Consider the following 13,603-nt stretch of genomic DNA (forward strand, 5'->3'; position numbering starts at 1 on the left):
GGGGGCCAGGTTTGCAGGAGGCTGGGGCAAAGCCACCCCAGGGGCCCATCAGCATGGTCAAGTGGTCCCAAGCACAGAATCCAGAGTCAGCCTCTACCACTCAGAAGCTGTGCAGTCTTGGTCAAGATCTAGAACCTCACTGTACCTCACTTCCCTCATCTGTAAAATGAGGGTACTAACAACAATCGTACCTTCCTCGTAGGGTCAAATGGGGATGAAATGAGCTGACAGAGCACATCATAAGCGTCTATAAATGAATCAGCAATTCAACCTCTCCTGCAGGATTTTTCAACTCTCAGCCTGGCCCATCTTCAGGAAAAAGCCCCTTGGCCACTCTGCTTAACTGAGGGCCCTCCCCTGTTTCTCCACAAGCGGCTCAGCCTCGCTCTGCTCAGGCCCCAGCTAGCTCTGAGAGTCTCAAGGTGCTGCTCACCCTTCTGAGCCCTCTTCCTTCCCAGAAGTACCCCTGTCCCCCAACTCGAACTTAGCTGTTCCAGCTTTGACCAGCTGAGGGGAGAGGGACTAGTCACCCCATTCTCATGGGCCAGGAAAGCCTGCCCTGTGTTGTCACCCCACGGACACACTGCATCTCCCCTGCAACAAGACCTGCACTGTTCAAAGGGCCCTAGAACCTGAAGAAACAGCCTCAGCAGGGTCTCCAGCCTTATAGCTCCTAGGCCAGTGGGGGCCTGGCCCAGCCTTCCCTGGTACCATAGGTCCAGCAGGCCTCCTGGGGCAGCCTTTTTATGGATCAAAATAATAAATGCTCTATTGAAGAAAGTTTAGAGAGTACAGAAACCTTAAAGAAAAAAAAAAATAATGTGGGGCACCTGGGTGGCACAGTTGGTTGGTCAAGCATCCAACTCCTGGTTTCAGCTCAGGTCATGATCTCATGGGCCATGATCTCATGGGTCTTGAGATCAAGCCCCGCATTGCGGTGGGGGGGCGGTCAACGCTCAGTGGGGAGTCTACTTGAGATTCTCTCCCTCTTCCCTCCTCCCACTCATGCTCCCACTCTCCCCCTCTCTCTCTCAAATAAATAAATAAATCTTAAAAAAGAAAGAGAAAAAAGAAAAGAAAATGCAAGAGAAAATAAATTGCCTTAAGTCCACCTTTATTCACATTTTGATCTAATTCTCTCCAATCTTTTTAAACAAATACTGAACAGCCCTTCTGTATATAAAATGCTTTTCTATTTTCCTTATGTTAAACAGTAAGCATTTCCCAGGTTTTGACAAATCCTGTATAAACATAATTGTTAATAATGCATAATATCCCCTGAGCAGCTCAGCATAATTCACTAGACATCTCCACTGAGTAACATTAAGGATTCCAGAAACTCCTGGGGCGAATCCTGGTCCTGAGACAGAAAGGGCCATAGGTACTGGATGGCTCCAGGTCTGGGGCTTGAACCCCCAGACTGGGGCCTGGGCAGGGGCAGCCAGGCTAAGGGAGGGCAGGACCCGTGGAAGGGTGGGGCTCAGAGCACCAAGGAAGGAAGCCAGCGCCAGCTCAGCGTCCCAAGAGACCCAGGGAGAGGCCAGGAAGGCAATGAGACCCTTTCTGTCATGGAACCAAGGCTCTGCCCTTGCTGCCTGCTGTGCAGGTTTGAGAATCACCAGCAGGTGTCGCCACTTGAGCATGCCACAAGACATGCACCCTAAGCTCCTGCAGCCCAGAGAGGAAAGAACAGCTTCTGGGGCCCCACCTCCTTGCCCAGACACTCATCACCACCCCTGAACTCCTGGAGATTCCAGTCAGCAGGTCTGGGGTGGACCTGGGCATCTGTACTTTTAACAACCATCCTGGGGCTTTCCCCCACTTCATCAAAAGGCAAGTTGGGCTCTTTGGAAAAATAACTAATTCTAGGGCTAGTCCAGCAAAAGTAGATGACCCTGGAACCCTTTTGTGCCAGAAAGCAAGGCAATACCCAAAGAATGATAGAAACATGTCCAAAGGACGCAGAAACCTATTTTCACGGACTCCCACTGGCCAAATCTGGGACAATTTAAATATGAAAATAAATATAGTAAATTAAACCACTGAATAAAATAGGAATACATTAATCTACACATAAATAAATAGGACAGAAGAAAGCTTCTCCTTACAGTGAAATACCAACTGATGAAGGCAGAAAAAAATAATTGGCTTAGGACATCACCATTTGACAACCATCAAAACAAGAATTAATCCAACCAATGAAACAACAGTGGATATGAAAACTGCCGGGTAAAAGTTGGATGAGAATCAGAGTATTTAGAGTCACAAGGTACCTCCCCCCACAATTCCTACCTATTAGAAAAGGGGATGGATTGGTGATGGGTGGAGAAAGCCGGCAAAGGCGACATTCATCAAATGCTCAAGGTTAAGAGAACAGTCATCCGGATACAATGACAGCAGCACATGGTCGCTGTGTTCTCTTCCTGCCAAAGATGCTCAGCCTAAATCTAATCGCAAGGAAACCTCAGACAGACCCAAACTGGGAGACATTCTACAGGAAACTGGCCTGCATTCCCCAAAGCGTCAAGGTCCCAAGGTTGTAAAAGCCGAATAAAGACTGATGAGTTCTCCCAGACGGAAGGAGACTGAAGACAAACAACTAACACAACATATAATCCTGAATTGGATCTTTTTGCTACAAAGGACACTGCTGAAAAAACTGATAAACTTGAATGGGGGGGTCTGTGGTTTGGATGGCAGCGCTGTATCACACTCATTCCCTCAGTTTCTGAAGGTTGTAGGCTCCATAGGAAAAAGTCCTTAATCGGAGAAAACACACACTAAATTCAGCGTGATGGGCCAGGAGGTTGGTGACTTTTTTGTTCTAAACAGTACTTTGTACTATTCTCGAAACTTCTCTCTAAAACTTAAATTATTTTAAAATAAGAGGTTAAAAATCTGAGAAATCTGCTTCTGCTATAATCATAGGAATCTCACTCAGAGAGACAAATAAAGCCCTGCCCCGTTCATGCTGATTCCCACTCTTCAGAAGTAGCGTGAGGCTAAGTGCAAAATGAAAATATGGTCCCTTGTTAAAAAGGTATTAGGAATGTCAAGATGGCAACAGCAGAGAATTAAACCAAGTGCAGGGCCTAGCTGCCCATGAGGCCAGCCCTCTGTGGGCTGATTCCTTGGCTCAGCCTGAGCTTGGCAAGCATCTGAAAGGTCAGACAGCGTCCCACCTGCCATATCTGGCCGGACCCATTCACTCATTAATTTGCTTATTCATTTCCTGCACAAATATATATGGAGCACCTGCTAAGGGCCAAGCACTTCAAGATCGTGGGATACTTCCATGAACAAAGTGAAACCTCCCATCCCCATGGAGCTGACATCCTGGCAGAGGGGACAGACAATAAATAAAAAATGAAATAGATAACCTAACTTAATAAAGTACGTTAGAAAGAAAAGTCGACCAGAGCAAGGGGGAGCAGGAGGGGCGGCAGTGTTAAATCGAGTGGTCTGAGTGGACCCCACTAAGGTGAGGAGAGAGAAGCCAAACCTTGGAGGGGACACACCTTGGCTGCCTTTCACACACACACCCCCACCGTTCTTCTAACCCTTGGTGCCTGAGGTCCCCTGGCCCTAGGACCAGATCCCCTTGGAGAACACCCCTTCTTATTTCTCGGAGCGTGCCTTGCCCACCCAGGCCCTCCACAGCCTTGGGGACTTTGCACACCATCTCTGTGCTCAATGCAGACGTGGGCCCACAGGAGAATGACCGCTCCCCTCCATGGCCTGTGGACCAGCGCCTTAGCATGGGGGTTTGGGAGCAGCCCTGCAGGAGAAGCAGGAAGGAGCTACGGCCACAGAATCTGAAGACCACCCAGGCAGCCCTTCCCTAGGTTTCCTGAGTATCAGCTACCCACATACTGAGAGCCCCACACCAACCTCCTGAGGAAATGGAGACATCCTGGTGGGTCCAGGCACTTGAATGAGACTTCTGGCACAGAGCCAGCTCCATCTTTTATTTACCCATCAAGGAGCCACAGGGACATCCCTGGCAGCTTCAGAGGATCTAAAGCCCAGGGCCTAGAACAGGCTCTGGGGACCACTGCTTCGGGACCACAGGTGATTAATATTAGAGGCCTTTAGCTCTACCGGGGATCTCTAGGGGGGGCGTGTCTATGGTCCTGACCCCACCCAGGGTCAGGATCTGCCACCTTCACCATGATGTCATACCTCAGTGCCTGTCCCCTTCTCCAGACATAACGGTTACCAAAGCTGAGATTTTCTTCCTATGGGACATCTGTGAGCTCCATGCTCTCCCAAACCACATGACCTTGGCCTAGAGTCCCTCTGAGGCCAATCACATCAAGGTGCCCCACCTGATAGCCCCGTTTCTCAAGTCTCCAGCCCTGGCACCGCCATGCAGTCATCCTGTCCCATGACCATTATCAGTCAGTCATGTGTCCACCAGGACACGCTGCCCTGGAGCAGGGAACCTGTCACCTGTGTCTGCCATCTTGGGGCCCACAGTCAACAACAGTACAGAACTCTGGAGGGTCCTGTCTGGCCCCCAGGCTAGAAGGGCCTAGGAAACCAAAGACAGAGACAGAGGACAACCTCATCAGATCCTCCTACAGGTCATGTGGCTAAGCTCTGGGGTCCTTTGCCCACCCCACCATGCTCAGCCCCATTGCTTACTGCCTGCTTCCTTGGCCACAACTCTCTGACACTGAGCTTAGCACGACCAAACCCCAGACCAGCCCACTCCCCACTCCCCCGACAGACACCAGGTTCCCAAGCACAGAGTGTGGGAACAAAGAGCCAGAGGAGGAAAGGTGAGGCATTCAGGGATGGTCACCAACCTGGCTCAGCCCCGTGGACAGGGACCAGGTGTGAAAAGCTGTGTCTCAGGGGCTGGACAGGCATCTGAGCTTACAGGGGCCCAAGTGCAGGAGAACTTGCAAGAAACACCAGTCATGGATGCCCAGAGGGCAAGAGTGGAGAGATGTTTGAGCAGCTAAGCCAGAAGCTAGAAACCCTGGTTGAAGGCACTGGAGGCTGTGATTTAATGATTTATAAGAAACACGTATTTGGTCATTCAGGTGACCAAACTATATTTCTCAGAAATATTGGGTCTTCATCCACAGTTCCTGAAAACACTTCAGAGCTATAAAGGTAAAATGGGTGTCTTGTTATTAATGAAGGTGACTTTTGGACCCCATGGAAGGGTGGGAGCTGGTTGCCAGGAGGACCAACCATGCAATTAGAGGGTTGGAACTTTCAATCCCATCCCTCCCAACCTCTGGGGAGGAGAGAGGGGCTGAAGGTTGCATTATCCAATGGCCAATGACTTAGTCAATCATGACTATAATGAAGTCTCCATTAAAAACTCAAGTTTTTTGGTCTCTTTTTTCAGAGAGTTTCCATGCTGAGGGAACTCGAATGCTTCCATGTGCCACTGAACAGGGTCCCAAGCTCCACAAGGACAGAAGTTCCTTTGTTCAGGACTTTGCCCTATCTATCTCTTCCTCTGGCAGTTGATTCATATGCTTTATTATATCTTTTTAATAAACAGGTAAATGTTAGTGTTTCTCAGATCCCTGACAAAGTATCTCCCTCACCAGCTATCTACAGTTCCTCCATGAGTGCTCTACACCTTTACAGAAAGCTGTGGTCCTCTTCAGGATCCAGAAGTGCTTGGAGTCCTTCTTGACTCTAGGGTTGTGATACTGTGATTTATAATTACATATGTGGTGTCTATATGTATATTTAGTCATTATCCCTGTTTCTGGCATAGAGCCCCTTTTAGGAATTCCTTGGACTTTCCTAAGTAGTAAGAGCCATCAAGGTGTCTTTTGTTGTGCTAATGAGGTGACTTTGGAAATCACCTAAGGATGGCATCTGGTTGCTAGTGAAGCCAACCTTGAGGTTAGAGGGTTGTAGAACTTTCAGCCCCCACCACCTCCAGGGAGGAGATCCAGGCTGGAGATGGAGTTCAATTGCCAATGAAGCCTCCATAAAACCCCAAAGGACAGGGATTGGAGAGCTTCCAGGTTGGATAATAACCAGTAATCTGGTAAGTAGAATGTTTTTCTGAGTCCTGTGAGCCACTCTAGCAAGTTAATCAAACCCAAGGAGGAGGTCACAGGAACGTCCAATCTAGAGCCAGTTGGTCAGAAGCACGGGGGAACCTGGACTTGGGACTGGCATCGGAAGGGGAAGGGGAGGTCTTGTAGGACTGAGCCCTTAACCCAGAGCTGTTCCTGGATAGACAGTGTCAGAATTGAGTTGAGTTATAGGATGCCCAACTGGGGTCAGAGAATTCCTTGGTGGTGTCGGGGGCAAAACTGGAAATTGGCGCTGGAACCCTTCGATTGCATGAGTAGACTGGAGAACTCAGGGGGAGGACAAGGGGGATTCAGAAGGTGATGGAGACAGGCTCAGTGATGCTGGAGGTCACTGAGAGGATGTGCCCACCAGCTGACCCATGATAAACCCAGGCAATTAGAGGCTCTTCCCCCTCTCCACTCTCCATGGAATGTAAGTTCTGCTTGCCCTCCTTGCTCCCAGAGGTTGCTCCAGGCAGAGTCTTGAGCTAGTGACATGGTGTTGAGACTATCTGGATGGTATACATGACTGAACCCAGTTAAGAGCTCTATATAAACTTCTAAGATGTGGTAGATGGGTGCAGAGATCTACTCATCTTGCTGCCACCCCAGACATGCCTCATAGGTAAGTCCCCTAGCTTACTAACCCTGCCGCCTCCCAGTCTGGAGTGGCTTGCCTCTTTCTTGGGTCTCTTCCTGCCTTCCATGTAAGGGGACTGGTTCCAGATTTCACTTGGGAAGCCCCTGAAGAGCTTACAAACCTACAAGTGATCACTGCACTAAACCAGAATGTCCTGCCAGTGAGCACCGTCTGAGAAAGGGATGGATTCTCCTGGGAAGTAACCTCTCTCCATCAGGGAAGCATCCAGCCACCACTAGCCTAAGATGCCTCCGGAGGAAATTCCAGCATCAGAAAGGCAGTGGGCCAGGAGTCCAAGTCGCTACCACCCCTGAGAGTTTAGGAGATGTGCCACCCTCTGACTTGTCCCCATTTGGACATGGATTCACTGTGTGACTTCAGTCAGTCACTCTCTTTCTCTAGCTCTCAGTACCCAGTAGTGGTTCCTTTCAGAGCTCTGCCAGATTTGCCACTTCCTGATTTACTAAGCCAGCCAAGGTTCCCCACCCTCACACACACACACAGACACAAGGTAGCCCCACTCAAAGAGAATGCAGCCCAGAATCCCCAGGGCCCCACTGGGAGGAAGTATTTCCAAATGGATAGTCCCCCAGTGCCTCCTGGTAGGTGGCGCTGACCCAGAGGGAAGGTCAGGAGTTCTACTGACCAGGAAGAAAGAGCCCTGCAGGGTATATTTAGCTCCCTAAAAATAACGGGAAGCCAGAGATGAGGGCTGGGAATTGTCTGCAAGGACTGGAAGAGCACTGGAAAGGCTGGGGGAGGGGCAGGAAGGACAATGGAGCAAAGGAAGAGGGTCTAACACGTTCCGGTGGGCAGGGGAGGGGGATGTCTGTCTCCCTTCCCTTGTGATCTGCCACCCAGATGACTCAGATATTCCGGATCTGGAGATGGGGTGGGGAAGTGAGGGAGGGCTACCGAGGAGATTGGGGGAGCCATCACCAAAGCTGCCCAGGAAGCTTGGGGAGTCATCAGGTTTCTAGTAAAGAACCAATCCCTGGGGGTGCCTGGGTGGCTCAGTTGTTAAGTGTCTGCCTTCAGCTCAGGTCATGATCCCAGGATCCTGGGATCGAGCCCCACATCAGGCTCCCTGCTCTGCGGGAAGCCTGCTTCTCCCTCTCCCACTGCCCCTGCTTGTGTTCCATCTCTCGCTGTCTCTCTCTCTGTCAAATAAATAAATAAAATCTTTAAAAAAAAAAAAAAAAAAGAAGGAACCAATCCCTGGAGGTGACCATGCCTCCCTCCAGGGCAGGAGGAGACCGAGGGGCAGGCCAAGCTGGTGTGAGGCAAGGCTGACTTGAGCCCCACAGGAAGGGCCAGGGCTCCCTCCTGTCCCCTTCCTGTCCCTTCCATGCCAATTCCTCTCCCTGGCCAGAGCTCGGGGGGACCAGGGCTGGTTGCTGGTAGATGGGCCATGACACGCCACTGGTATCAGAAAGGCAAGGCCTCAGACCAGACACTAGCCTGATGCAAAGGCCCAGTGGGCACTTACCCCTGTGGGCTGCTTCTTGGTGTCCAGCAGGGGGGCGTTGAAGCTGGCAGACAGACTGGGGGTGGCGAGAACCTCCCGGAGTGGGACTTGGGCTTCCCCCAAGAACCTAAGTGGAGAGAAAAGTAGAATGTAGAGAACTAGCTTAATGTGCCTGGCTCTTCTTCCAACATACCACCCCCCGCCAGCATCTTACCACACAAACACCCTGCAGACAAAGCTGATCTGCCTCGAACACCACAGTCCCTTAGAACCCCTCAAGGCTCCCTAGCCCCCTGCCCCCAGTCACCCCATGCATCATCCCTGGAGGGTCAGGCTCCCCCTTCCCTGCACAAGGATGAGAGACACCTTCCCTTCTCCCAAGGTCAGATTTCTGCCTTTCCCCAGAGGGCCAGACCCACCATCCCTGTCCGCCTGGATACTCCCATAGAAGGGCTGCCTTGCCCATCAGACCTCAGCAATCCACCGGTCTCCTGAAAGCAGGGGACCCCTGCAGGGGGACCCCCACCACCACATCTGCTTGCTCCGCAGCCACATTGACACAGGCCGTCTATCCTGGGTTCCCAGGGCTCGGCCAGCAATGGTCATAAATGAAAAACAGTCTTTCTTGTCTTCAGGGACAGGGAGAAAAGCAAATTGGGGAAGGGCAGACATACCCCACTCCCAAGAGAGGCCAGGGACTATCACACCACATATACATAAGGCAGAATCTCCAAGTGAGGGGTGGGGGCCCCATAAACGAACGGGCTCTTAGGATAGAGTAGGTCACCGAGTGATGACCAGTTAAGGGACCCTTCCAAAGAGTGCCAAGGAAAAAATTTGTGTTCCCTGCTAAGAAATGGGCAAACTGCATCCGATGTGGAGCATGAGCTCTTGATCACTACCTGAGCCGAAACCAAGAGTCGAACGTTTAACCGACTAAGCCACCCAGATGCCCCTAAATAGCTGATTTTAACACTGGCTGCTCACAGTGAGAGATCACCTCACATTCATTAGGATGGCTACTATCCAAAAAACAGAAAACAACAAAAGTTGGTAAGGATGTGGAGAAATTGGAACCCTTGTGCTCTGCTGACGGGCATGGAAAAAAGGGAATGCAAAAATGGATCAAACCATATAATCTAGCAATTCTACTTCTGGGTATATACTCAAGAGAACTGGGGTGCCTGGGTGGCTCAGTCGTTAAGCATCTGCCTTCGGCTCAGGTCATGGTCCCGGGGTCCTGGGATCGAGCCCCACATCGGGCTTCCTGCTCGGCGGGAAGCCTGCTTCTCCTTCTCCCACTCTCCCTGCTTGTGTTCCCTCTCTCACTGTGTCTCTCTCTGTCAAATAAATAAATAAAACCTTAAAAAAAAAAAAAAGAATCTTGAAACCAGGGACTTGAAGAGATATTTGTACACCCCCATTCATAACAGCATTATTCACAATCACCAAAAAATAAAAGCAACACAAGTGTCTATCAACAGATGAATGGATAAATAAAATAAATAAAATGCAACAAAAATTAAAATAAAATTAATTAATTAAAATAAATTAAATAAAAACATGCATACGATGAAATATTACTTAGCCTTAAAAAAGAACGAAATTCTGACACATGCTACAACATGGATGAACCTTGGAGACATGATGCTGAGTGAAATAAGACAGACACAAAAGGACGAATACTGTATGATTCCATGTATATGAGGTTCCTAAAATAAGCAAGTTCATGAAGAAAGTAAAACAGAGGTTACCAGGGGCTGGGGGTAGGGGAAATGGGGAGTTATTATTTAGTAGGTACAGAGTTTCAGTTTGGGAAGATGAAAAAGTTGTGGGGTGGTGAAGGTTGCACAACAGTGTGAATGTGCTTAATGCCACTGAGCTGTGCATTTAGAATAGTTGAAATGGCAAGTTTTGTTACATATATTTTACCACGATAAAAACAATTAATTAATAGCTGCTTATTAACTATTAATGGCCGCTCAATAAAATCGCTTGAGCTCCATTCTTCTTGGAAACAGTGGACTCTTGGTCACCTTACAGGTTCCCTTGCTAGCAAGGCAGGAGCATGGTGTGTGCTGAATTTTGTAACATTTTTCTAACATTTCTTTAAAGAAAGGGCTAAAGCGAGAGACGTTCCCTCACATTCATTCCTCGTGATGCTAGAAAATTCCACATCTTCTAGAATTTGGACTGGTGTCTGCTATATTCCTTTGCGGCACGGAGCAGGCTCGTAGCACAGCTTACTAAGCAGGGGCTCCCGGAGGGTGTCCGCCCCAGGGCCAGCGTGGGGAAGGCACCTGCCACCAGGGTGTTGACTGAAGTGTCCTCAGTGTCACCAGCTAGCTCCCAAGACCTGACCTTTACCGCTCAGCTGCTTGTACCCACCGCCCTTTGTTCCACATTTTCCCATTAGCGCTTCTATCCGGCTCATCTCTTCACTCAGGAGAAAGAACCCACTAGCATAGCATCTCGAGCCAGAAACCGCAACTGCCCCTCAAACCCTAATGACTGCCCTGGTGAAGAGCTCCGGCCCCAGACCATCCAGACCAGTTCGGGCTTCACTCCCCATTGACACCTGCGCAGACAGACCACGGAGGGACCCATGGAGTGAGGGACAGTTACCTCTACCTCAGGCTAATAGTAAATCCCCGCCCAAGCTGGAGCACAAGCCTCATTTACATAACATACAATGTTAGGATAGGCGTGTCTCCCTAAGGCGCACGACCCGCCTCGTGCCCGTCTCCACACAGATGACAAGCCTCCCCTACCTAAATATTGTCAAGAAAAGCAACCCATTCACCCCTTGCTAGGGGAGTCACGGCTTCGGAAGCTATTCCCCGCGATCGTACTTGCGGCAAAGAAAGCTTCCTTTGAGCAACAGCTCCAGCTGGGCTCGTCTCTACCTGTGACTCGCCGAGGAGCAAACTCGTGTTAGTGAGCTGGGCTTACGTCAGGACCCAGGCATCGTCAAAATGACAAGACCGTCGGCGTAAAAGACCCGTGAATCCGGGCGACATGGGCAACCAGAGCCCCCCGTCCTTCACGGGGAAAGTGGGGCGGCAGAGCAGGGGGACTGGCTCCAGCAGGCGGATGACCGAGCCTGCCCTCGAACTCGGGTCCTCCGATTCCCCGAGGGATCCCCTGGGGAGGCGGGAGGCAGAACGGGCAGTGGGAGCGGCGAGGGGGGCAGGTCCCGCGGTGCAGTCATGCGGCCGGCGCTCCAGCTCCGGAGCCGGGGCCGCGGCGGCCAGAGCCGACCTGCCCTCTGCGGCCTCCCCTTCTGGCCCCGGGCCCGCCGGCCCCGCGCCCCCGGAGAATTCCCGGAAGTGGGGCGGGAACAATGGGAGGAAATGCAGCGGGAAGGCCGGCCCCACCCCTGTCAGCCCAGGCACCTCCGGAGGCTGGGAGACCTGGGCCGGGAGGGAGCGCTTGTTATTTCCTCCCTCAACGTCTTGCCGGACCTTGAGATGCCCCCACCTCCCACCCCTGCCACAGGCCTTGGGACCAGTCCTTTGGAGGAGCTGGGTGGCCGTCACAAGCCCCCACGCCCCTGGGAAGAGAGCCTGGAGGCGGCACAGCAGGCTGGCTGTCCCCAAGCCTAAGGAGCAGGCAGCCCCAGAGTGGGCCCACAGAATTGCTCTGGGAGGCCAGACCGGGTTGGCCGGGCTCCCTGGGGAGGTGGGATGGGCCTGAGGCTTGATCACAGGAAACCCCATGGCCACTCTTCATTCATTCCTGCACGGTGGATGGAGGAGAGGTGGCTTTATTCCGGCAGCCTCGGCGGAGGAGGGCCCAGACGTTCAGGGAGACCCACCGCATCCAAAGATCAAGACGAAGGCACAGACCCTAGGGCCCAGGGGCCTACACGAGCCGGCAATGCCCCACGCTCAGTGGCAGTGGGTGGCACCAACCAGTGGCCACTTGTGGCAGGCAGGATTCAGTAAGGGTCAAAGGAGGGGCCTGGGGGTCCTGCACAGGCAGCGTCAGCGCCAGCTCTTGAGTGTGGGCAGAGCCGGGCAGGTGGGAAGGAAACCCCCTTGGCCCCACCACCTGCAACCTACAGTAGGAAAATGTCACTGCTTCCCCAGTCTTCCCAGACCTGCCATCCCTCTCGGCAGCGTTGTGTTCTGGACCACTGGAACGTGGGCGCAGGAGAAATGTGAGGGCTGAAATCCCAGCTGCCATCCCACAGACTGAGAGGAAGTTCAGGAATTGGTGTGGAGGAGGGAGGAGAGGTCCAGTTCACACATTGACAAGGCACACATTTTTCCTCCATGGATAAAGATCTGGCCCCCGGACTCATCACCCAGTAGGGCTACTGTCCTGTCGGAGATGGGAGAAATGCTCTGGGGTAGCAGCCTCCCAATCTGAGCCGTAAGTGGGAGCTATAAAGTGGCCAAGTAAGTTTATTTTAATGAAGCCCAAAGAAATCTAAACAATTTTATTTCAAAACATTGGGCCTTTTTTACAATATTGTTTATAAGAACAAAATACAGGAGGCAACCCAAATGTCCATCCTAGAAGGTGCGTGAATAACGTACAGTACAGCCATATGATGGAATACTGCACAACTATACAAATAATGGGGAGTACACCATAGACTTATATATGGAAAATCTTCAAGATACGCTGTGAAATGATAAAACAGAGTACAAGAGTGTGTATAGGGGCATCTGGGTGGCTCAGTCGGTTAAGCGTCTGCCTTCGGCTCAGGTCATGATCCCAGGGTTCTGGGATCAAGCCCCGTGTCCAGCTCCATCCTCAGTGGGGAGTCTGCTTCTCCCTCTCCCTCTGCCTGCCACTCCCCCTGCTTGTGCTCTTTCCTCTTTCTCTCTCTCTCTTTCAAAAAAATAAATAAAATCTTAAGAAAAAAAAAAAAGAGTGCTCGCTTGCTCTCTAAATAAATAAATAAATAAAATCTTTTTAAAAAAGATACTATTTGGTCAACTGATAGGACAGAATACGAATGGTGAATTAGGTGGAAGTCTGGCAGCCATGTTAAGTTTACTGAAGTTGATAATGACACTGTGATTATGTAAAAGACTATCCCTATTCTTAGGAAATATTTAGGGATTTTTCCTAAATAAGTATTTAGGGGTAAAAGGCCATGACAACTATAACTTACCCTCAAATAGGAGAGACGGGGGAAGGAAGGAAGAAAAGGGGAAGGAGGGAGAGGAGAGGGACTAATATAAAGCAAATGTGGTAGAATGTTAATCAGTGATTCTGAGTAAAGAGTATAAGGAATGCTCTTTGTTCTATTTTGGTAACTGTTCTGTAAGTTCGAAATTATTTCTTTAAAAAGCTCCAGAAGTATTTCCATGTGTCAGTTTCTCCTTCTTTACCTTCTAAACTGAGACAAGGACATGTCAACTAAAAATACGTATATTACAACGCAAACCCATTCATCACTGACTCAGCAGTCCCTCCCCGTCA

General features: G+C 50.6%; 1 protein-coding gene across 23 annotated transcripts in view; it reads right to left on the reverse strand.

Annotated features, from left to right (window-relative positions):
• The window catches only part of DYSF (dysferlin), a 205,016-nt gene that overhangs the window by 159,214 nt on the left and 32,199 nt on the right, over positions 1–13,603 (reverse strand). For all 23 annotated transcript variants that reach the window (XR_010405596.1, XM_064572348.1, XM_064572350.1 and 20 more), the window contains exon 4: positions 8,186–8,291. Coding sequence is in view for 22 of the 23 variants with exons in the window: in XM_064572348.1 (XP_064428418.1) it covers positions 8,186–8,291 (106 nt within the window). In the remaining variant the exon portion in view is untranslated. The remainder of the gene's footprint in view (positions 1–8,185; positions 8,292–13,603) is intronic.

This window comes from Mirounga angustirostris, unplaced genomic scaffold (assembly GCF_029215605.1).
Source record: "Mirounga angustirostris isolate CCGP_5_RB_7025 unplaced genomic scaffold, mMirAng1.0.hap1 SCAF_10, whole genome shotgun sequence".
Lineage (NCBI taxonomy): Eukaryota > Metazoa > Chordata > Mammalia > Carnivora > Phocidae > Mirounga > Mirounga angustirostris.